The sequence below is a fragment of the Lissotriton helveticus genome, chromosome 2_1 (genome assembly GCF_964261635.1).
Source record: "Lissotriton helveticus chromosome 2_1, aLisHel1.1, whole genome shotgun sequence".
NCBI lineage: Eukaryota > Metazoa > Chordata > Amphibia > Caudata > Salamandridae > Lissotriton > Lissotriton helveticus.
In genome coordinates this window covers 449,626,876-449,651,303 of record NC_136059.1, presented here as the reverse complement: position 1 = coordinate 449,651,303, position 24,428 = coordinate 449,626,876, and the positions used below count along the sequence as shown (strand labels likewise).

The window sequence follows — 24,428 nt, the reverse complement described above, 5'->3', positions numbered from 1 at the left end:
GCCCAAAAGACGATAGCTCAACTTAGTTCCGCTGACGGCGTGATGTACACTTACCCTGCAGATATTGTTGACACCTTGGCCGATCACTATGAGGCAGTTTATACTTCCTCATCGGGTATGTCCTCTGAAGAGGCGCAAACCTATATTAAAGATATCCAAATGCCCTCCATCACGGATACGGACGCTGAACTTCTAGAGTCAGACTTCACCTCGGACGAGGTTATGGCTGCTATTCACTCCTTGCAGTCGGGCAAGGCTGTGGGGCCTAATGGGATTCCCATAGAATTCTACAAGAGCGTCTCAGACCAAGTGGCCCGCATCTATTGCGAATGTTTGAAGACAGCTTGGCCAAGGGGGCATTGCCTCGAGATCAGCGCACAGCTACGATCATAGCTATACCGAAACCTGGTAAACCCACGGACGAATGCACATCATACCGTCCCATCTCACTGCTGAATGCGGAGGCAAAAATACTGGCCAAAATGATTGCCATGCGCCTAACCCCGCACCTGGAAACCCTGGTACATCCGTACCAATCCGGATTTATGCCAAACAGGAGCACCGCGCTGAATTTAGGAAGAGTCCACGCGGTGATGTCGCAGATATCAGTCTTATCCGAACCGGCTGTGATTTTGTCCCTGGATGCGCGAATGGCCTTTGATATGGTCGAGTGGCCGTATTTGTTTGCGGTGCTACGCCATCTAGGCTTTGGCCCAAAGTTTTGTGCTTGGGTCAAGCTCCTGTATACAAATCCGTTAGCGCATGTAGTGGCCAACGGCCATATTTCCAGGGATTTTGAGTTAAGCCGCGGCACGCGTCAGGGGTGCCCCCTGTCGCCTCTCCTTTTCTCGCTGGTTTTAGAACCACTGGCGGCGTGGATACGGTGGGACCCCATGATAAGGGGCCTCAACTTGACTGAATCGCGGGAGGACCGCATATCGCTGTACGCCGACGACATTCTCCTATATTTGACCCGCCCCAGGCGCTCTTTCATGGTTCTCCTCGACATCTGTAAAATTTTTGGGCGGGCCTCGGGCTACACCATCAACTGGTCCAAGTCGGTGCTGTTTGTCCTCAAGGGCCCCCTGCCGATCCTCCCACACGACTGCCCTCTGACGATCACTGACGGACTTTTTAAATATTTGGGGGTATGGGTGACACCGAATTGGGAAAGTTTTTATACGCGTAATTTACAGCCGCCACTTGAACGTTTTCGCACGGATGTAAGGCACTGGCATACCCTACCGCTGACTCTGTTGGGCAAGGCTGCATTATTTAAAATGATGACACTACCGCGACTGCTTTACATCCTGGAAAACACTCCATTTCTCGTGCCTAACAGGTATTTCCAGTCCATAAATGCACTAGTCTCCGGCTTGCTATGGGGAGAGAAACCGGCACGCATTTCCCGACAAAAGTTGGTGCGAGGGTGGTTTGATGGGGGAATTGCACTCCCAGATGTCCAGTTGTATTACTGGGCATCACAACTGAAAATTATTAATCACTGGCTTCACGCGCCACAGACGGAGCCCGCGTTTATGGCAGATAGATATGACCTAGGGACTGGGGGAGTGATGGCGGCACTGTGCGATCGTCGGGGAGTGGCGGCTTTGCTGGGCCCCACGGCTCACACGGTGAAGCTCTGGCACATGGCGTCGGCTCATCTCAAATGTCAAAATACGATCACGCAGATGACGCCACTTTGGGTATCGCGCCGCCTCGGCCGTCTCCGTAATAGTAAGGGTTTTGAGGCCTGGGACCAGATTGGTATCTCAACGATTGGAGACCTTTATAGACAGGGTAAAATCCTCACTTTCGCCCAACTAGCGGCCCAATTCAATTTGGCGGAAACGGAACACTTCCGCTATTTACAAATCAGTCATGCTCTAAGGTCAGTGTTGCCAACTGAAGGAAAACTACCAGAGTCCACTCCTCTAGAGGATAGACTCCTTACGGAGCATATGCTTAACAAGGCGACCTCACTGGTTTACCGTAAGATGGTCAACAACATGCCCGACCCCATGGACAAACAAAAGACAACCTGGACTGGGGAATTGGGCGACTTTGACGAAACGGACTGGCAGATCGCGCTATCATCACCCCGGGAGGTTGCTATATCATCTAGACTCAGACTGATACAATTAAAAGTCCTGCACCGAGTCTATTATACAAGGGTCACACTACATAAAATTGGAAGAGCCACACAACAGTATTGTTTGAGAGGCTGCGGGAAGGTAGGGACGTTCTACCACACTATTTGCGAATGCCCATTCATTGCTGAATACTGGTCCAAGGTTATGCGAACTATATCACAAGTAGTTGGAGATTCCCTGCTCCCAGAGCCGCGTCGGTGTCCACTGAACGTCTGGGAGCCTACTGATTTAAATATCCCGATGCAGGACTGGGCAACGCTGGGTATTATGTATGCTAAGCGAAATGTGGCCAAGGCTTGGGGATCCCCCGTGTCACCGGCGCCCAGGGACTGGAGTGCGGATATGGACTCAGCGATGGTCGCTGAAAAGACAGTATATTTAAATCGGAGGTGTCCACGAAAATGGGGGAAACTCTGGGGAGCATGGAACGAATACAGAGGGTATATTTGTGAACCACCACAGATGGACAGCGATAGCGTTTCAGAGTGAGGGGGAGGGGGAAGGGACACCTGGAGGGAGGGGGCGGGTGATGTACGGATACCTTGAATGTAAACAAGATGCATCCTAAAGATCAAATGCAATGTCCACTATGTGTAGCCATATTACTTTTGAGCGATTAATATGTGCAATGTATGCCCGGAAAAGGCCCAATGTTCATTTTTATATACAATAAAAATTGTTTTAAAAAAAAGAAAAAGCGATAATATTTCCGGCGATAGCGGTGAAATCCGTGAATATCGCTGAGAATACAGCGATATTCACGAATTATCGCTAACAGGGTCTTTGCCAATATATCCACCTCCCATTGAATATAATGGCTAAGAACTGGTCTGAGCAGGTGTTTTTGGAGATATTCGCGCTTAGCGCGAATATTTCCATTGTTACGCCTGCCTTGCTAGTAGGCGATGACGACGTTAACGACTGCTTTCAGTCGCTAACAGGTTGGGTACGCCCACTTTGCATGTCATTAGCGATAAATATCGCTGACATGCAAAGCGGGCCCCAAACCGCTCGCTATCACCTACAAGCTGTCGCTAACTGCTGTTAGCGACAGATTGCTAATAGGGCAATAGAATTATCGCCGCTTAGCGGCTGAAAACGGCCGCTAAAGCTGCGATATTCACATATCGCTGGCCTTGGTAATATGCCCCTATGTTCCTTGAGATCCAGAAAAAAAGTAAATGGGATAAAAATAGTATACCGATGAACTCTAGCAAACACAACAAGATGATGTTTCTTTTGGAGACTGGGAGCCAAGGTTCGTATCCTGGCCTCATTGCTGGACCTAACATCATGTGATTCCAGGCAATTCATTTAATCTCCCTGTGCCTAAATGTGTCTAAATGTAATTGTGTAATCCTCACTTGAACACAATCGTAAATCGTCTTCCAACCCCTCATTTAATGTACAGCGCTCCGTTGCTTCACAGCTAGCCTCGTGCTATATAAGTACCACAGCATGCATACATACAACTGCTTAGAGAGAAATCCCACAAAGATGCACAGCAGGGGTAAAGTAGCACCACTGGTGGCAGAACTAAGACAAAGCCAGCCTTCTTCCCTTTCACAAACCCTGGCAGATATTTAATTGTACAATTTTGCCTAGCGCTCCTGCTTCTGAGTGAGTTTGTTATACAATGACACACAAATTAACTAAGAAAGTGGCTCGTGGAGCAAGAATCTGACTTGGTAAAATTGAGAAAAATGCAGAATACACAGATGAAGCAAATAACAGGCATAATTATCATAGCCGTGGTGACACCCAATACACATCTTCCCCATGAGAGAAAATAAAAGCAACCTCAAACCACTATGAAATGGTTCTGAAGAACTAGGAATTCTAGCAACAACAAGATACAGACCATAGGAATTATCATGTATTCAGCCCTTTCCATGAGTTCCTATGTCAATCAATGGACCAAAGCCACAGTCCACTCCATGAGGCCACTCAGACACATCTTCTCTCATGTTGGATTCCCGTAGAAAATCTAGGCAAAATACGTTACTCATCACATCTGGACTATGCCTATGGACTATACAATGGCATATCAACATCTACTAGAAGAGGTTCTTAAATGAGTGAAATGCAGCAGCAAGACAGCTTCTGCACATTAAGGTTTGCAACCACATTTTATCAGCTATGAAGGCTGTGCACTGACTGCATGTTGCCAGAAAGTCCTCCTCCAAACTACTGTGCATGGTACATAGGACAATAAATGTTGAAGGACCAATATTTGTGAGGGTTAACCTCAAGAGATGCTCTCATAAACAGATGCTACAGTCCAATTTGGCCTCACAATTAATTGTTCTTCCCTAAGATAACTGTCTAAACGGCCCAACTATGGAACTCACTTCCAGACAAGATGGGCTACCATAAATAGGCTGGAAGTTAGATGGATGCTGAAAATGTGACTTTTCAACACTTGAACCTGGGAATATAACATACAGTAAGACTGTCACCATCAACAGCAAATGGGGACTTAGGGTAACACTGAGAAACTAGAGGGATCCCATAAACCTGACCATGGCCTAAACTGAGTGTGTCCCATCTCAATACCCTCTGACACATCACTGATGAAGATGGAAGTCCAGGTTAAACCTAGAAACGAGATGGAGTCCTGCATCTATCACTCACATCTAAACAGAACAAAACAGCACCAATGAAATCCCGACAGCTTTCTTTATTCATATAATCAATAGGATACAACCCTGTAATTAAAAAGAAAAAAATCAAGTGAAACATCTTCTTGTGCTCCTTAGCATGACACAGCATATGAGCCAGCGCCTAAATATGCATGAATTGCACAACAGGCGTTTTTCATACCCTTGCTAACTAATCCATGTCAGCCTATGTCTCCTTCTGCCCTAAACTGATTTGCCTTCCAAACTGAACCCTACTGAACTCTTCCCGCCAGACTCGCTGACCTAGCCTGTATAAGTATGACCCACAGTAGAATAAAACTTTAGTCATCCATTACCTTTAATCACAGAGACTCGGTTACAACGCATATTGATACAGAACTAAAGCATCTGCATTAATAACGACAATTAACTTTCCTCTAGACTAGAAATGGTATGCAATTACTGAGCACACCAACTCTATCAATGCTGCATAACATGCAGCAAACTGCAACACATGCAGCACAGCTAACACTGCAAACTAAGGGCCTTATCTACAAGAAAATGATGCAGCTTGACGCCACAAGCCATTTAGCTGCGCCATGCTACGTCATTTTAACAAAGCACAGGGATTGGTCATATTAACAACAATATGACACATCCCTGGGTTTCCCCTGCGCTGGCGCACAGTTGACTGCCATGCTCCAGCGCAGGCACTCTTGTGTCATTTTGCAAGGGTACCTGCGCTGCGGGGATGATTGTTTTTGTGTAGGAAGGGACACCTTCCTGCACAAAAACAATAATTAATGGCATTTTCCTCTTTCTAGGCATGCTGCAGCACGCATAGAAAGAGGAAATACAAGTAGAAATTAAAGATTTTCTCCTCATTGCACCATTCCTATGTCTCTACTGGGGAGGCATAGGATTCGGACGCATTCCCTGTTTTACAAAATGTTGTAAATCTGGGAATGCATGTTGCATGGGAACACTTACAGCAACACAAATAGAGTTCCCCTTTTACACAGAGTAAGGCATGAAATGGGGCCATAATTTACAAGGCCATGAAAAGTCATGCAGGGTGACTTTACATGGGCTTGTAAATATGAGCAAGCCCATTGCACCGCCAGTACGTCAAAAAAGTGTTGCACCGGTGGCGTAATGGGCTTGAAACTAAGCCACTGACTCTGGGCACTGTGGAGCAGTGAAGTACTTCAACATTCACCCGTGGGTCAATATTTGCAATGTACATATACATTACAATGTTTACGTCTGCAGCAGCCAGTAAAGAGGAGCTGCAGAGGAAGCCCTTCTGGACTCTTCTGATTTTTGACTGGTGTATGGGACCATGGGGAGTGTAGTTTCTTCTATTCAAGAAATCAACCATTACGTTCTTGCCTAAAAGATTAATTAAATATAGGTGTAAACACTCCACGTTTTATCTAGGGATATGTGCATTGGTATGCTTAATGTCCCTTACTACAGAAATCAAATATTGATGTCTAAAACGCTGCATGGTCAATTTATATCATAGGTGTGTTTTTGCCGCGACGGATGTTGTGTGTAAATCAGGAAGACACATGCACATATGTACTAACACATTTTCCCGAAGACACAGAATGAAAAAAAACCTTTAAAACATCATTTAATTTCAGGAATCTTTCTTTTATTTCAGACGCCTGAAAAGGGAAAGTGTTCCTACAGTAGGTTTAAAAAGAGCATTGTGAAGAGGCTGACATCAGAGGTTCCTGTTGCAAGTAGCCCTATAGCCACGAGATGGCAGCAGTTCGACACGAGAAACTTTGTACAATTAGAGCATACAATGATGGAACATCTGACTTTCAGTTCATCGTCATCTTTCGAAGAGGATCTGCTTAAATCACCAGAAAATGTCACAGCAATTGCAGGTAAGTGAGCCTCCACCTCTCTCGAGTGAGCTTTCTGCAGGCTGCTTATGGGCCAAAACAAAGATGATCAGTGCCATTTACTGCAATAAATCAATGTTTATGCAACCTTCATATAAACCACCCAGGTGCATATTTACAAGCCCCTATCGCTTTTAACGATGTTCCTGTGGCAATAGGAGCTTTGCCTTATTTATAAGGCGGCGTTAAGCCACTTCACGTGGCTTTACGCCGCCTTGTAAATAAGGCACCCTTTCTCGCTATACTTGGCGTGAAAGGGGTGGGTAATGGGGTTGGCATTCTGCCACAACACCCATTGATTTTGAAGCTTCCCCTGTTTACAATGGAGGGATAAATAAAAGGTAGTGCCAAATTGAGACCAGGGAAAATCTGGTCTTAACATGGCGAAACGAGGAGAAATGCTTTATTTCTCCTCGTTTTTGCTGTTTCTATGTGTGCTGCGTTGTGCAGCACACATAGAAACAGCAAAACGCCATGACAGATTATGTGCAGGAAGTTGTCTCTTCCTGCACATAAACAATCATTAAAAAAATGACGATTTGCAACTTTTATGTGTGCTGCACAATGCAACACACATACAAGTTTCAAATCGCCATTTGTGATTGTTTATGTGCAGGAAGGGAGATCTTCCTGCACATAAACAATCCGTCTATCAAAGCAGGTACCCTTGCACTATGGAGCAAAGGGGCCTGCGTTGGTGCTAGGCAACTTAATTTAGTGCCAGCAGTAGAAGAAACACAGGGATGAGCTGTATCTTTGTAAATGCGCCTCATCCCTGCATTTTAGCAATGGGGGACCATGGAGTTAGCATTTTGTGCTTAACACCACGCTCCGCCATTTCCTTGGAAATATGCCCCCCCACTGTTTAAATAGATATATTGGGGCCAATTCACAGAACTAACTTAAGACAAAATCCTAAACTTACTACTTTTGGTATTCACAGACGTTAGGATTTTGTCTTAAGTTTGTCTTAAGACAGACTTAAGACAGACTTAAGACAGACGTAAGTTAGGATTTTGCCTTAAGTCTGTTTTAAGACAAACTTAAACAAAATCCTAACTTCTGTGAATACCAAAAGTAGTAAGTTTAGGATTTTGTCTTAAGTTAGTTCTGTGAATCGGGCCCAAAGTGCTGGAAATGAAACTTATTTACATCAGGATCCCATAAGTTGGAGGGCAAGTGTTTGCCGCAGATAGAGGGTGAAGTCAAAAGGGCCAGAGTCAAGAGGAATGGAGTCTGACAATGCGTGCCTTTATTTTATTTTTTTAACTCTGTTCCTAAAGAAATTGGCAACATTAAATAATGTGATAGAAAATCCTTAGCGGCCTCAAATCACTGCATTTTAAAATATCTATTAGGTTAAAGCATCTGCTGCAAAGATACTTTTTTTCTACCTATTTAAGCTAACTCTTGTAGTTAATTCGCTTGCTGGAGTGATCTGTGTGCAGTCAAAGGTTTGACACTCGATAAAATAGCATAGAAGGTTAATGTGCCTGTTGCAAAGCAGAGGGTGTAACAAACAGGGCACAATTTTTATTTTCCATGCATAGCCCTGGTATTGCATAGAATCTTGTGTTACTTGCAGGTCACAAGTTACACTCCTTGTAATATAAATGGATGAGTTGTGAACCGCCAACCAGGAGCGGCATGCGCATTTCAAGGCGTAAGTTTAGAACTTTGCAGTTTTCTCTCACTCTTTCCTTATTCTAAGGTTCCTAAACATGATTACTTTAGGTATTGAAAAAGAGTTATTAATAAGTGCTACAGAAATGGTTTTAGTCATATGGACAGGTACATTGGACATTCTTATAGTGCATACATTTCTCTTGCGTAGAGATTTTAGAAAATCAAAACTTGCAATAATTGTTTCTCTTAAGTAGATGTGAAGTGACAAAAAGCTGAGGGCCAGGTTGATCAAGGACTTGTGTTGCCCTTCCATCACAGTCACGCCTGGGCAACACAAGCCTTTAAGTGAGATTTACTATGCCATGTTGAGCCACCTTGCGTGGATGTGCAAGGCATAGTAAACCTGGAGTAACGCAAGGCAGCTCAAGCGCTGCCATACATCACTACACTATGGACAGTATTCCACAGTTAGAGCATGGGTATTCCCAAGCATCCACTTTTGGGGGCTTATTTATGAGAGGCTTGCGCTGCCAGAGTGTCACTTTTTTTTACACTCTGGTGGTGCAAGCCTCGCAATCATATCTATGAGGAGATGCAAAGTTACTATGTGTGGCTTTGCATGGTCTCATAGATATGGAGTAAGACAAAGCAATGCAAGTCACTGCCTTGCCTTACTCTGTATCAAGGCGGCGTTCCATCAGCGTTGCAGTGGGTTTGCTGCCCCAGATTTACTTAATCACGTAATCCTGGGCAGCGGTAAAACCTTACGCCTCCCCAGAGCAGGAGTAAGAAGGAGAAATATTTGTATTTCTCCTTGTTTTTTCCTCTTTCCATGTGTGCTGCAGCACATATGGAAAGAGAAAACGCCTCTCATATAGTTTTTGTGTAGCAAGGTGTCCCTTACTGCATAAAAACAATCCTGCCTGCAATGGAGGCACCCTTGCAGCATGGTGCAAGGATGCCTACATTGGTGCTAGGCAGAAAATTGTGCACCAGTGCAGGGGTAAGGGGCAGTAATGCACCTTATTTCACAAGTACGCCTTTGAGGTTGGCGTAGGGCAGTGAAGCAAGAAGACTTGCAGTGCTGCTCTACGCCAATTCCCAGTAAATGAGGGCTATGGTTTTTTGCACAATTCCAGATTTACTAACACTAGTAAACGTGGCAATGCGTCAAAATGGTACGCCTCCCAGAGAAGGCATAGGGAGGAGAAAAATGTTTATTTCTCCTTGTTTATTCTTCTTTCTACATCCTGCAGCACATGTAGAAAGAGGGAACTGCCTCTCGGGATTGTTTTTGTTCAGGAAGGTGTTCCTGCGCAAAACAATCCTGCCTTCAACATAGTCACCCTTGCACCATGGTGCAAGTTTGCCTGTGTTGGCAATTAACAGCTACCAGTGTGTGTGCAGAGAGAGAGCAGGAATTCACCATAGGTTAGTAGATATGGAGCAATTATGCCCTCTTGATTTGATGAAGTGTAACAAGTTGTCTTTCTGCATTGCTCCAAATATTAGTAAATCTGCCCCCTCAATGACTTTGTTTTCATTATGTTAATGGCATCAAGGTATTGTGCTTCAGTTTGCTCCCAGCCAGGAAGAGACTTAAACAAAAGGAGCTCCGATGGCCCATTAAGAGAGGCATTTATGTTGGTCCAACTGGAACTTTAAAGGTGAGAACTTCATTAACTGTTGGTACTGCTCTGAATTCAAAGCACACAAGGTGTGGGCACATTTGACTGTGTCCCTGTGTCAGCAAATTGTACTTGAACAAAGTCAGCAAAACATCTCTGGTGTCAGCCCACATCCGGATCTGTCTCAATAGTAAGTACTGGGTCCAGAATGTAACTGAGTCCCACTCTGTTCAACCACTGGATGTGAACATGCTCAACAAGGCCAAGGAGCCTATTCATCCCTAGCCAGCGGCTTTGCATGAGTTTATGGGCCCTAGTGCAAGCAATGAAAATGTACCTCCCTAACAGCTGCTTGTTTGGTAACAGTCAGTCACAATTAGTGTGCAGTGAGTCTCTCAAACCCCAGGGCCATGGTGCCACTGCACCCACCACATCATTGATAGCAATGCCCCTGCCCTCAGTCAGATTGAAAATGTTGTCCGAAAACTGGGCCTTTCCAGGGCCATCGAATGCAGCCAGATTTTCCATACTCTCCATATGTAAAGTAGCTGAGAGATGATCCTTGTACTCTCTGTGGGGCTATTCACAAAGGCATTTTGGAGTACTTAAAGTAGTACAGCTGTACTACCCTTTTATGTACTCATATGCATTTGTGAATTGCATCTCATCTAAAATTGAAATAAAATGATAATATTCAGGGAATATCCAAATACATTTCGAAAAGACTGTGCCCTTTTTGCAGTATTACTAATAGGAAGTTGGATGTTTTGGAGCTGATTCACAAAGGCATGTAAGAATACGTAAAAGATCATTTCAGTAATACTACTGCTCCTACTCATAAATGCTTTATTCGAATAGGACCTTGTCTTTGTTTGCATTGAGACTATCTTTACCAGCCTTTGGTATTTTCATTGTTGGGTAGTTATGTCCTGATTGGCAGTTAGTGTGAGGTCAGGGAAACTGGCTTATAGTTTGCTGCTGTTATGCTGTTCACTAAGATACACTCTGAACTGACAAGTTGTATAAGAGACAAATAAAAATTAGAAACCCTAGTTCAGTAAAAGTAAAAAAAAATGACATCTACCTCTGAATATGTTGATGTGTCGACATGCTATTAAGTGGATACCGGGTCTTCATCAGGACAAAGAGATTTTGGAGAAACCCAGCATGACAAAGGAAAACAGGTATAAGGCATGTGAGAGAAATTAGCACATTAAGTATTGATAGACTTTTCTATAGCCCTGATACTCCTTTGCCTTCTTGTCTCTATCAGTTTGGAGATGAGTACCTTATCTAACACTTGAGATACTTAGGGGCTGATTTATGGAATTGTGACATAGGGCAGCGCAGCAAGGCAACTTTCTGCGCTGCCCTACCCGAAAGTAAAAGGGCAGGAATGCACCATATTTAAGTGCATTCCTGCCCTTTCTCCCTGCACTGGCACACTTTCAGCAGCCTAGCACCAATGTTGGCACCCTTTCTTCATGGTGCAGGGTGCCTGCGTTGCATGCAATAATGTTTTAATGCAGGAAGGCACACCTTCCTGCACAAAAACAATCTTGAGAGGCATTTTCATCTTTCCATGTGTGCTGCAAAATGCAGCGCAGTGTGTGACATTGATCCACATTCAGTCCATCACTTGTTGTTTTTTGCAATTGCCGCCCTAAGTGCGCTGGGGATGCCCAGACGTGGGTCCCAGGCACTCCACACCACTTGGAGTCAAGCTAGCCGGGCTGAAGAGAGGTGTTACCTCGAAACCGGTCCGGTCCTCGGATGCTTGATTCCGGTCTGGGAAAGATATGGCTGTTGTAGTTCGGACTGGACTGTTCCCATGGGGCAACAGGGTCAGAGCTGATTTGCATAAAGCCATTATCTGACCCAGGGTGGTGTGGAGTGCAAAAAAACGATGGATTTGGGCCCAGATCCTTTGACTGGGGGAGTGTGTGACATTGATCCACATTCAGTCCATCACTTGTTGTTTTTTGCAATTGCCGCCCTAAGTGCGCTGGGGATGCCCAGACGTGGGTCCCAGGCACTCCACACCACTTGGAGTCAAGCTAGCCGGGCTGAAGAGAGGTGTTACCTCGAAACCGGTCCGGTCCTCGGATGCTTGATTCCGGTCTGGGAAAGATATGGCTGTTGTAGTTCGGACTGGACTGTTCCCATGGGGCAACAGGGTCAGAGCTGATTTGCATAAAGCCATTATCTGACCCAGGGTGGTGTGGAGTGCAAAAAAACGATGGATTTGGGCCCAGATCTTTTGACTGGGGGAGTGTGTGACATTGATCCACATTCAGTCCATCACTTGTTGTTTTTTGCAATTGCCGCCCTAAGTGCGCTGGGGATGCCCAGACGTGGGTCCCAGGCACTCCACACCACTTGGAGTCAAGCTAGCCGGGCTGAAGAGAGGTGTTACCTCGAAACCGGTCCGGTCCTCGGATGCTTGATTCCGGTCTGGGAAAGATATGGCTGTTGTAGTTCGGACTGGACTGTTCCCATGGGGCAACAGGGTCAGAGCTGATTTGCATAAAGCCATTATCTGACCCAGGGTGGTGTGGAGTGCAAAAAAACGATGGATTTGGGCCCAGATCTTTTGACTGGGGGAGTGTGTGACATTGATCCACATTCAGTCCATCACTTGTTGTTTTTTGCAATTGCCGCCCTAAGTGCGCTGGGGATGCCCAGACGTGGGTCCCAGGCACTCCACACCACTTGGAGTCAAGCTAGCCGGGCTGAAGAGAGGTGTTACCTCGAAACCGGTCCGGTCCTCGGATGCTTGATTCCGGTCTGGGAAAGATATGGCTGTTGTAGTTCGGACTGGACTGTTCCCATGGGGCAACAGGGTCAGAGCTGATTTGCATAAAGCCATTATCTGACCCAGGGTGGTGTGGAGTGCAAAAAAACGATGGATTTGGGCCCAGATCTTTTGACTGGGGGAGTGTGTGACATTGATCCACATTCAGTCCATCACTTGTTGTTTTTTGCAATTGCCGCCCTAAGTGCGCTGGGGATGCCCAGACGTGGGTCCCAGGCACTCCACACCACTTGGAGTCAAGCTAGCCGGGCTGAAGAGAGGTGTTACCTCGAAACCGGTCCGGTCCTCGGATGCTTGATTCCGGTCTGGGAAAGATATGGCTGTTGTAGTTCGGACTGGACTGTTCCCATGGGGCAACAGGGTCAGAGCTGATTTGCATAAAGCCATTATCTGACCCAGGGTGGTGTGGAGTGCAAAAAAACGATGGATTTGGGCCCAGATCTTTTGACTGGGGGAGTGTGTGACATTGATCCACATTCAGTCCATCACTTGTTGTTTTTTGCAATTGCCGCCCTAAGTGCGCTGGGGATGCCCAGACGTGGGTCCCAGGCACTCCACACCACTTGGAGTCAAGCTAGCCGGGCTGAAGAGAGGTGTTACCTCGAAACCGGTCCGGTCCTCGGATGCTTGATTCCGGTCTGGGAAAGATATGGCTGTTGTAGTTCGGACTGGACTGTTCCCATGGGGCAACAGGGTCAGAGCTGATTTGCATAAAGCCATTATCTGACCCAGGGTGGTGTGGAGTGCAAAAAAACGATGGATTTGGGCCCAGATCTTTTGACTGGGGGAGTGTGTGACAATGATCCACATTCAGTCCATCACTTGTTGTTTTTTGCAATTGCCGCCCTAAGTGCGCTGGGGATGCCCAGACGTGGGTCCCAGGCACTCCACACCACTTGGAGTCAAGCTAGCCGGGCTGAAGAGAGGTGTTACCTCGAAACCGGTCCGGTCCTCGGATGCTTGATTCCGGTCTGGGAAAGATATGGCTGTTGTAGTTCGGACTGGACTGTTCCCATGGGGCAACAGGGTCAGAGCTGATTTGCATAAAGCCATTATCTGACCCAGGGTGGTGTGGAGTGCAAAAAAACGATGGATTTGGGCCCAGATCTTTTGACTGGGGGAGTGTGTGACATTGATCCACATTCAGTCCATCACTTGTTGTTTTTTGCAATGGGTCATTCAAGTAGCACTTTACATGGTGCAAAATTGACGCACGGCTCTCATAAATAGGCCCCTCAGTATACTCACTTCCTTCACATACCTTATACCTGTTTTCCTTTCTCCTTTGTTGATGCATAACCATATCCATTCCTAGATGTGATGTTTTGTAATTTTACACAACTGGGGAACTATTTCCGTTTGTCTATTATACACTTGAAGTGCCAATAGCCTGTTTGCAATATATGTTCAGTTAACCCTCACGAGTACTGCGCTGCTGCATTACCCTTGGGCCTCATTTACAATTTTCGTATGTTGGGCAGCGCTGCAAGCCTTCCTGCTGCTCTGCCCTATGTCAAAATAAAAGGGCAGGAATGCTCTGCATCTATAAGATACAGCGCATTCCTGTCCTTTCTACCTGTGCCTGTGCTCAGAAGGCTGCATGCAGCACACATGGAAAGACTGAAAAACAAGGAGAAATAATGTTATTTCTCCTCGTTGTGCCTCCCCTATGACTCCCCTGGGGAGGCATAGGCTTTTGACTCATTTCCAGGTTTACAGGACGTTGTAAACCTTGGAATGTGGCAAATGCTACAGATCTTACGTGGAAGTACCCACCGCAACACGCATGGCACGCCTCCCCATCATAGTGTGAGGCAATGCAGTGACGTACGCTGTGTTGCCTCACTACATATGTACAAGGCCATGAAATGCCAGGCAGGGGTGCTTTGTGTGGCCTCATAGATATGGCTAAGCCTTGGGTGCCCACAGAACGTCACAAAAAGTGACTTCCTGGCAGCGCACAGGGCTTGTATATGAGCCCCATTGTCTTTTTGGAACACCATTTTGCTAGTATTGTTTATCCTATTTGTAATACATAGTCCGTTTTTAGGGCAATTTCATTTGCATGTGATGCGTATTTGCATTAATTGCATATAAAGAGTATCTTTGCTTGGCCTCATTTCATATTCTAAGGGGCAGATTTATGTTAACTGGCGCATCCCCGGGGATGCGCCAGTTAATGTGCGCCACAGTGCGCCACTGCTCCGCCACCCATGGTGCGCCGCATTTACAATGCGGCGCACCATGGTGCAAGGCAGGGAAGACGCGTGACGCATCTCTCGGCGTACGGGCGGCCCATTGCAGGAGTCATGCCGCAAGTGCGACATGACTCCTGCAATGCACAGGGGCCACCTCTTCAATGCATGGTGCGTCACCCTTACGCCTGCTTCAAGCAGGCGTAAGGAATTGACGTAGAAAGTGACTGAGTGAAATCTCATAGATTTCACTCAGCCACTTTTAGGAGGCGTTCCTGTGCAGGAACGCCCCCCCCTGCGCAGGAACGCCTCCTTATGGCGCAGGGCTTTCCAACATGACGCATCTCCTAGATGCGTCATGTTGTAAATAGGGCGCATTGTTTGCGCCGCCGTTGCGCCACATTAAGTGACGCAATTGCGGCGCAAAGAGGCGCAAGGGCCTCATAAATCTGCCCAGAAATATTTCCAGTAAAGGTTGTAGTATAAAGATATCACACAATTTCAAAGTAAAGTGTATCCTTTATTTATTCTCAACTCCGCTTCAGCAGGGAAAACAAAGTACAGCCCATAATGTCCAGGCTCAAACATCAACTGCCACCCCAAGAACCCAAATACCAAAACATTCTACATACCTCATTATGACATTATAATATTCCACAAAAGAACATAGCAACACCACACATCTCCCTCCCACCTACGATGTGAAAAACAGGAACAGTGTAAAATGAAAACAAAACGTATAACTATATACAATATAATTGTTGAATATAAATACAAGGAGACAACAAAAGTTGCAAATACAAACAAATCTATTTAAGACAACATCTTTCAATCTACTCGGAGTGTGGATGAATCTTCCCAATCTGCCCAACCTCCTCAAACCCACATCATCACCATCCTGAACCACCACTTCACCTTCAACAATTTCCAATTCAGATTGAACACACCTTGACTCATCATCCACCTCATCCTCCCACAACCAATCATTCAAATACAGCACGTCCTCTCCACCCCTTTCCTTCCTCTCACAATTCTTACACTTAGCAATACAGCACATATGCCAAACATGATCATCACTTAACCTCGCAGAATTTTAAAAAGACTCAACCACCCTTAATGGTTCTGAAAATACACTCTGACCTTAAGAAACTCTGCCCACCTTTTTCACCATCACCCACTCTCCCACCTATAACCTTTCCTCCTTACTCAAATGCCTTAAATCAAAATTATTTTTATGCCCACCTTGAGCTTTCAAAATGTTCTTCTTTACTTCTTCTGCTTACGACTCAACTTGTCGTGAACTACTCATCCACCCATTACTATCTTTAGAAAAGGGCTCCCTACCACGCATTAACACAAAAGGAGTAAAACCAATCGGACTTGGTGTCATCCTATATCCCCACAACATTTTCTTCAACTCAACTTCCCATTTCTTTTTGTTTTCACATGCTATTTGAATAGTACTTTTGATCACACAATTAAATCTTTCTAAGCACCATTTCCTGCTGGATGATACACTGATGTCTTTACATGCCGCACACCATTTCTTTTCAGAAAATCCTCCACCTTATTTGCTATAAAATGTGCTCCATTGTCACTCTGTAATTTTTTAGGCAACCCTTCCTTTAAAAAAACATCCTCCAAAAATCTCACCACTGTGTCTGCATCTGCTCATTCCACAACTTCCAACTCAACCCACTTACTGAAATAATCCACCAACATGATAATAAACCTATTTTCTCCAGATTCATACTTTACAGGACCCACAAAATCCACAGCTAGGCTCTAGTAATGGCCAGATTAGACAACTGCAATGCTTTGTAACTGGCGGCTAGTAAGTGTTTACAACGTAAACTTCAGGTACTGCAGAATGCACTGGCAAGACTCATTTTGGACATTCCCAAAAGACAGTTAGCCAAAAAGGGACTAGAACACCTACACAGACTTCCCATTGTACAACATATCAGTTTTAAAGCACTGTGTATGGTCCATACGTTATTACATGCCTTCTATCCCAAGCGACTGAGATCATGTTCAAATGTCCTTGATGCCTTTGGGTGAATGTTGCGCTATATAAATATCAAAATCAATCAATCAATCAATCAATCACAGCTAATATGTCCCACACCATCTTTGGACATTCAACAGGTATCAATGAAGGTCTTAGAGTATGCAAACTTTTGCCCGAGTTAATACACTGCATACAGTCCCTCACTCTTCTCTCAACATCAAGATCCACACTTGGCCACCAATAAAAAGATTTCACTCTTTTCTTAGTCCTCACAATTCCAAAACGTCCTTCATTACACAAATCCATCACTTTCTCTCTCAAACCCTTAGGGGGAACTACCTTCCCTCCCCTTACCACAGAATCACATTCCACTCCCAACTCACCTCGGTTTTCCCAAAAACTTCTCAACTCATTTTGGTCAGACTTCTTAACACCCCAACCCTTTCAAATGCATTCTTTCACAAAAAATCCTTTGCAGACTCGCCTTTCCACTCCTCATTACCAATTGAATCCAAACCTTCATCATCCATAAACGCAATTTGGTAACTTCCCACACACTTTTCTGAACCTCTTTAATGGGTAATGGCTTGCAACTCGAATAGTCCGCCACTTTGTTCTGCACACCAGGCACATGTTTAATCCTATATTTATAATCCTGCAATCTCATTGAAAGTCTTGCAATCCTCGCTGGTGCCTTCACTAGCCCCTAAGTAGTGAGTAAACTCACTAAAGGCTTGGGATCACTTCTAACTTCAAATTCTGTACCCCACACAAAAGCTCTAAAATGCTCCATTGCCCATACACATGCAAGAGCCTCTCTTTCAATTACTGAATAGACCATTACTGAATAGACCTCTTCAGAAGGTGTAAGACTGCTAGACACAAACCCAATTACAACCTATTTTCCACCACTCTCACATTGTGTTAACACTGCGCCCAAACCTTTCCCACTCACATCCATCGTAAGTACGCTACTCAGCTCTGGATCGTACCCCTGAATAGGTGCTGCATTACAAATTTCTTTTTCTATCAATTTAAAACTTTCCTTAAACTTTTCACTCCATTCAAATTTGTTCCGATTTTTTAAAGTTTGTATGAAATCATAGGTTTTTCTGCAACATTTCTTACAAATTTCGAACAAAATTCAGATACAGCAAGAAATGAGCACACTTCATCCTTGTTTTCAGGTTCCGTAGTATCTCTTAAAGCCTCAAGCAATTCTTTCTTTGGTGAAATACCATCCTTACATGACCAAGATAAGTCACTTTGTTCTGTGCAAATAAACATTTTGAAAATTCAGCTGTTAATCCTTTCTTTTCTAAAACTTTCATGACTTCCTTCAATCTTTGATCATGTACCTTCCTATTCTCCCCATTAATGAGTACATCGTCCTAAAAATACACAATGCCACAAATGTTCTTCAGAATTTCACACATCGACCTCTGGAACACTAAGTCCGCTGAAGCCAGTCTAAATGGCATCCTAACATACTGAAAGCATCCAAATGGTGTAACAGACGCTGTAATCTTCCTGCTTTCCTCATGAAGTTGAACTTGATGATATGTCGACGATAAGTTCAATGTCGAAAAGCAGCTTTCCTTTGTCTTTGGCAATAACTCTCTAATTTTTGGCAACGGAAATTTGTCAACCTGAATTTGCCGATTCACACCCCTCAAATCCATACAAAGTTTAAATTTTCCATTGGGCTCCTGGCCACCATGACCGGAGACATCCAGTCAGATGACTCACTTTGTTCTATCACGCCCACCTCCCTCAACCTGATCAATTCCTTATCCATCTCCCCACGAACCACGAAGGGAACATTTCTCACTTTAAAATTCACTGGAACCGCATTCTCTTTCAAAATTATTCTATGGGTGAATCCTTTTAACATCCCAATCTTGCCAGAAAATAGTCTTTTGAACTCTTCACACAGTTCCTCCCCACAGTGTTACCATCATCTAATACTAACACTTGTTCTTTACTGTTAGGATGATATTTAAGCTCCGTTGATCTCTCCAACCCAAAACACAAGGTCCATGTTCAGCCACATACATTCTCCCCTCAGCTTTTCTCCCATTAAAAGCAAAAGACACATCCCTGCACCCCACCATGGGAATAGCCTCACCAGTAAAGCTTTCAGCCTTAATCTCACATTTATTTTAACTCACTACCAATCACACCATTAAACTTTCCCTTCCACATCTCCAGATTAATAATAGTGAACGGTGATCCTGAATCAGCTACAAGAATTAGAGGAACTCCAGCCACTGTAACTTCACATTTTGGCTTATTCCTACGACAATCTTCTATATCCAAAATTACATCATTTACTATTATAACACGATCATCCTCTTCATTGAACCGTTCTTCCTCAGATGAGACATCTTTCTTTCTCTCTGTTACACACTGCACTCTTTCCCTTCTATCTCTCCTCCTACACGCATGTGTGTAATGTCCAATTAACCCACAAACTGAACCCTTCTTATCCTTTGCCCTGCACTGTATACTGTTAGTAAGGTGTTCCTGAGTGCCACACCTACAGCAACTTAACCCTTTTTGCCCTTCCCGCCTATACTCCACTTTTGCTGGAGCAAAATATTTCCTTGGTTCCTTTTCTTCTTGAGCTTTACTTTCTTACACATTCTTTTTAACAGGTTTTGCACTTTTCTTGTTATAGACAACACATTCTTTACAATCATCCAAAGCAGCCTCAGCACACCTCAATGACACTTCTGCTTTGCTTACAACCGCAAACACTTTGCTTAATGTACCATCTCCCATGGCCCATAACCTCTCTTGTTATTATTCAGCATAATGATTTGATATCCTATTAATTCCTCTTGCAATGCCCCAAATCTGCACGGAACTGCTTTCTTTTACATACAGCCAAATAATCATTAATCGTTTTGTTATGCTCTTGTTTCCAGCGAAAAAACGAATACTTATCTATAGCAATGTACACAGTTAAGGCATAATACTTTTCTAAATCATCTAAAGCATTTACATAAACATGAGTTTCATCTTCCCCTCTCACTTTCTTCTCCATCTGATTGTACTGCGTAATACCCTCCGGGCCCAGAGAATGTAAAAGTATCCCCTTTTTAATTTCAGGAGTCAACTTATCATTGTTTATAGTGACCATATAGTTCTCAAAATAATCTTTCTATTCTTGCCACTTTATGCGTGGCTCCCCAGGACACAGCAAAAATGGTATTGGTGGAGTCAAAGTAAATATCTGCGCTGCACACATCACTGCCGCTAAATAGAAACAGGACCAGTACCCATGCACCCTACTCAAGTGTGCACAAATGAAGCTATTCTTTAAGTTAAATATGTTGTGCACATCACCATAGTAAAACTCCTCCAAATGCCTATGGACCTTGTATCAGATAGAACCAGTTAGTGTTTATGATTGTAGCGATTGCCCAGATTCTGAGAAATACTGCATTACCCTATTGCTATTACTGGCTGCAACCACCTGCACAATTTATGTAACTGGGCACCACAGGTCACTGCCATGTGTGGCCTTTCATTTGCATAGAAACTGTGCTGCCTCTCACATAAAGAACCTGAAATCTCATCTGTTTTCATCAATCAATCAATCAATCAACAACATTTGTAAAGCGCGCTACTCACCCGCTAGGGTCTCCAGGCGCTGGGAGGAGGAGGAGACGCTACTGCTCGAACAGCCAAGTCTTGAGTTGCTTCCTGAAGGAGAGATGGTCCTGGGTCACCCGAAGGTGGGTGGGGAGGGAATTCCATGTCTTGGCCGCCAGGTAGGAGAAGGATCTTCCTCCGGCGGTGGTTCTGTGGATTCGTGGGACGGAGGCGAGGGCGAGGCTGGCGGATCGAAGCTGGCGGGTGGGTGTGTAGGATGTGAGGCGGCTGTTGAGGTATTTGGGGCCCGTGTCGTGGAGAGCCTTGTGTGCGTGGGTGAGGAGCCTGAACATGATCCTCTTGCTGACGGGGAGCCAGTGCAGGTCTCTCAGATGGGCAGAGATGTGGTTGTGGCGGGGGATGTCCAGGATGAGTCGTGCAGAAGCGTTCTGTATGCGCTGGAGTCTTTTCTGGAGTTTGGCTGTGGTTCCCGCGTAGAGGGTGTTCCCGTAGTCCAGTCGGCTGGTGACGAGGGCCTGGGTGACCGCCTTCCTGGTTTCGGTGGGGATCCACCGGAAGATCTTACGGAGCATGCGCAGGGTGTTGAAACAGGATGACGAGACGGCGTTGACTTGTTTGGTCATTGTGAGAGAGGAGTCCAGGATGAAGCCCAGGTTGCGTGCATGGTCCGTTGGCTTGGGGGCGGAGCCCAGGGCCGGTGGCCACCAGGAGTCGTCCCAGGCAGAAGGGGAAGGTCCCAGGATGAGGACTTCCGTCTTGTCTGAGTTCAGTTTCAGACGGCTGAGCTTCATCCATTCCGCGACGTCTTTCATTCCTTCCTGGAGGCTGGTTCTGGCGGTGGTGGGGTCGTTGGTGAGGGAGAGTATCAGCTGGGTGTCGTCAGTGTAGGAGATGATGATGAGGTTGTGCTGGCGTGCGATGACTGCAAGGGGGCTCATGTAGACATTGAAGAGGGTGGGGCTGAGCCAGGATCCTTGCGGAACGCCGCAGATGACTTTGGTGGCCACAGATCGGAACGGAGGAGGCGGACTCTCTGGGTTCTTCCGGCGAGGAACGAGATGATCCACTCCAAGGCCATTCCTTGAATTCCAGTGTTGCTGAGGCGCTGTACTAGGGTGCGGTGGCATACGGTGTCGAAGGCTGCAGAAAGGTCTAGGAGGATGAGGGCGGCTGTTTCCCCTTTGTCGAGCAGGGACCTGATGTCGTCGGTAGCTGCGATGAGGGCGGTCTCGGTGCCGTGGTTTGCTCGGAAGCCGGACTGCGAGGGGTCGAGGGATCCGTTTGTCTCGATGAAGGCAGAGAGTTGTTTGTTGACGGTCTTCTCGATGACTTTGGCAGGAAAAGGGAGGAGCGAGATGGGGCGGAAGTTCTTGATAATAAATATTAAAAACCTACAGGGCAAGTCTCAGAAGCCTTTCATAAAATCAATACTAAGGGGCAGATTTACAAGCCCTTGCGCCTCTTTTATGCCGCCGTTGCGTCACTTTTGTGACCCAGCGGCGATGCAAATCCTGAGCCATGGTGCGGGGTACTTACAACGTGACGCATCTGGGAGATGCATCACGTTGCAAAGCCCTGCGCCACATGTAGGCGTTCCTGGGCGGGGGGACGGGGGGTTTGGTGGCTGAGTGAAATTTACAAGATTTCACTCAGTCACTTTTAAGCTCATGCTGCGTCAAAACCCTGTGCCTGCTTGAAGCAGGCATAAGGATTGACACAGCATTAGCAAGATAGGGCACCCCCAATCCTTGCTGGAGCTGCGTCGCGCTTGCGACACAACTCCAGCAATGCGCCGCCTTTACGGCAGCAGATGCATCTCGCATCTGTCCATTTTTGCCCCATGGTGCGCCGCATTTTTACCCAGTAGAAACTCTAATTGTATATATTAGCAGGAATATTCCTGGGATTTTTTAAAATCTAAAATTATGAGTAAGGGCCTGATGATGCCAAAGCCGAGGTGAAGGTGCAGTGGCGGTCGTGGACCGCCGCAGCAGTGGTCCAACTGCTGCATTACGAGCGCGGCGGTCGGACCGTGAGGGACCGCCGCAACCAGGGATCCGTGATCCCCGGCGGTGGGGTGGCGGTCCTGAGGCTGCAATATGCTTGGTGGTGCCGCTGCCGTGCCTCCAAGGGTATTATTATGAGTTTCCTCTCACCTCACGTTTCATGGCGGTGAGCCCGCAGTGACATTTTTGGTACTGAGGGAACAAAAAGGGCCTTACAGGGCCCCCTTGTGCCTCTGAGCCTGGGGATACATGCAGGGGGGCACATGGTGTGCCCACCTACTGTGTGCATGCACCTCCTGTTCCTGCACGGCATAGGTTTAACAGTCCATGCCGTGCAGGAATGGCCGTTGATGTTCCTAATGTGGTGCATTTTTGAAAGGCACCCTGGTGGAAACACCAAAGAACTGCCCGCCAGACTACGAAAATATTTGCAATTTGGCGGGTGGCCGTCTGTGAGCTTTGGCAGTGCGGGAGTGGGGCGGCATCGTAATCAGGCCTTCAATCTCCAGGAGTGCATTTCAGCCTTGTTTCACGTGGGCCTTCCGAATCAGGGGGCATATGATCAAGGACCGGTGTTAAAATTATCGCCGTTTTGCCGATAAAATGGCGATAATGGGCTTTGATAATACGCCCTTGTTAATTCCCATAGAAGCCCATTGTTGGACCTGCGATGGGCAAGCCCAGCACAAAGGGGGTAGCTTGGCTCCAGTGACAAGGCAAGTGAAGGCTGTAGTGTTAAGCCGGCTCTGACCCAATAATAACTCCTTGTACATCCACACCAAAAAGAAGGACACCACACCACCGCTGTAGAAAAATACGATTCCTTTATATAAAAGTTCTTTGTTGTAAATAGGGTTGTCTGGGAAAGCACATATACATTTCTTTTGGTCATACAGTTCTGGTAATAAATAGTATTAATAAATAGAATAACTTCAGGAATGAGTATCAGAATAAATATCAGAATAAATATTGGTTCATTTACATAAACAACCACATGTTTCTTCTGGTATCGCTGCCACCAATTAAATACTTTCGAATCATTACATCTGCAATACGTTTCAAATGGGAAAGATAACTCTTACAGTTTATGCTGTTTTCAATGACCAGGTATACGGCTTCTCTGAGCACAAAATAAGGTTTGGGACTCTTTAATAATCACTCAAGGCGTATGCCCGTATATCTAGAAGGCAAGGAAACACAGTAAATACATCATTTGCACTCGGCGGTCACCGGGATAGGATCTCTGTTTTGCCGGTGAAGTCTATGCGCGCCTACGGGCTTTAGCACCACTTGAGCACAGGCGGCACCAGTTCAAAGTCATTAGACTGACGAACGGGCTGCCGGAGAGGTCACACAACCTTCGCGCACAGTCAAATAAATGCCGGTTCACAGTTCCTTCGCAACGCTGCATTCACTATGAGGAAACGGGCCCACCTCACATCGGCTGCAGTCAAGATACGATTCAGTCGGGCACAGCACTCCTCTCGTTAGCGACGGGGCTCTCAGGGGCTCCACGGACTTCCCTCCGACTTCCGCATTCAGGGTGTTTCCCGCCCACAGCTACAGCTCCCGGGTCACTGGGGAGTGGCAGAGACGCTAGTCCCGCCCAACGAAGGCCGGCCTTTCCCCGCCCCGGCGCACCACCTCACCTTCTGTCTGCGCAGGAAGCGCTCTACGCTGGTGGGGCTCGGAGACGTCCGAGCTCCCCTCTAGAGGCACCTGACGCGAAGGGGGCACAGCTGACGATCGCGGTCGCGGCGAACTTGCTCTCGCCTCACGACTCGATAAGTCGATCACAGTTCACCACCGGGGGGGGCGGAGAGGCACACGAAT

At 46.0% G+C, this 24,428-nt stretch overlaps 1 protein-coding gene across 1 annotated transcript in view; it reads left to right on the top strand.

The window, feature by feature from the left end:
- Window positions 1-24,428, top strand: part of CDC20B (cell division cycle 20B) — a 363,106-nt gene that overhangs the window by 121,899 nt on the left and 216,779 nt on the right. The window contains exon 3 of the mRNA XM_078675082.1: window positions 6,444-6,675. Coding sequence (XP_078531208.1) covers window positions 6,444-6,675 — 232 coding nt within the window. The remainder of the gene's footprint in view (window positions 1-6,443; window positions 6,676-24,428) is intronic.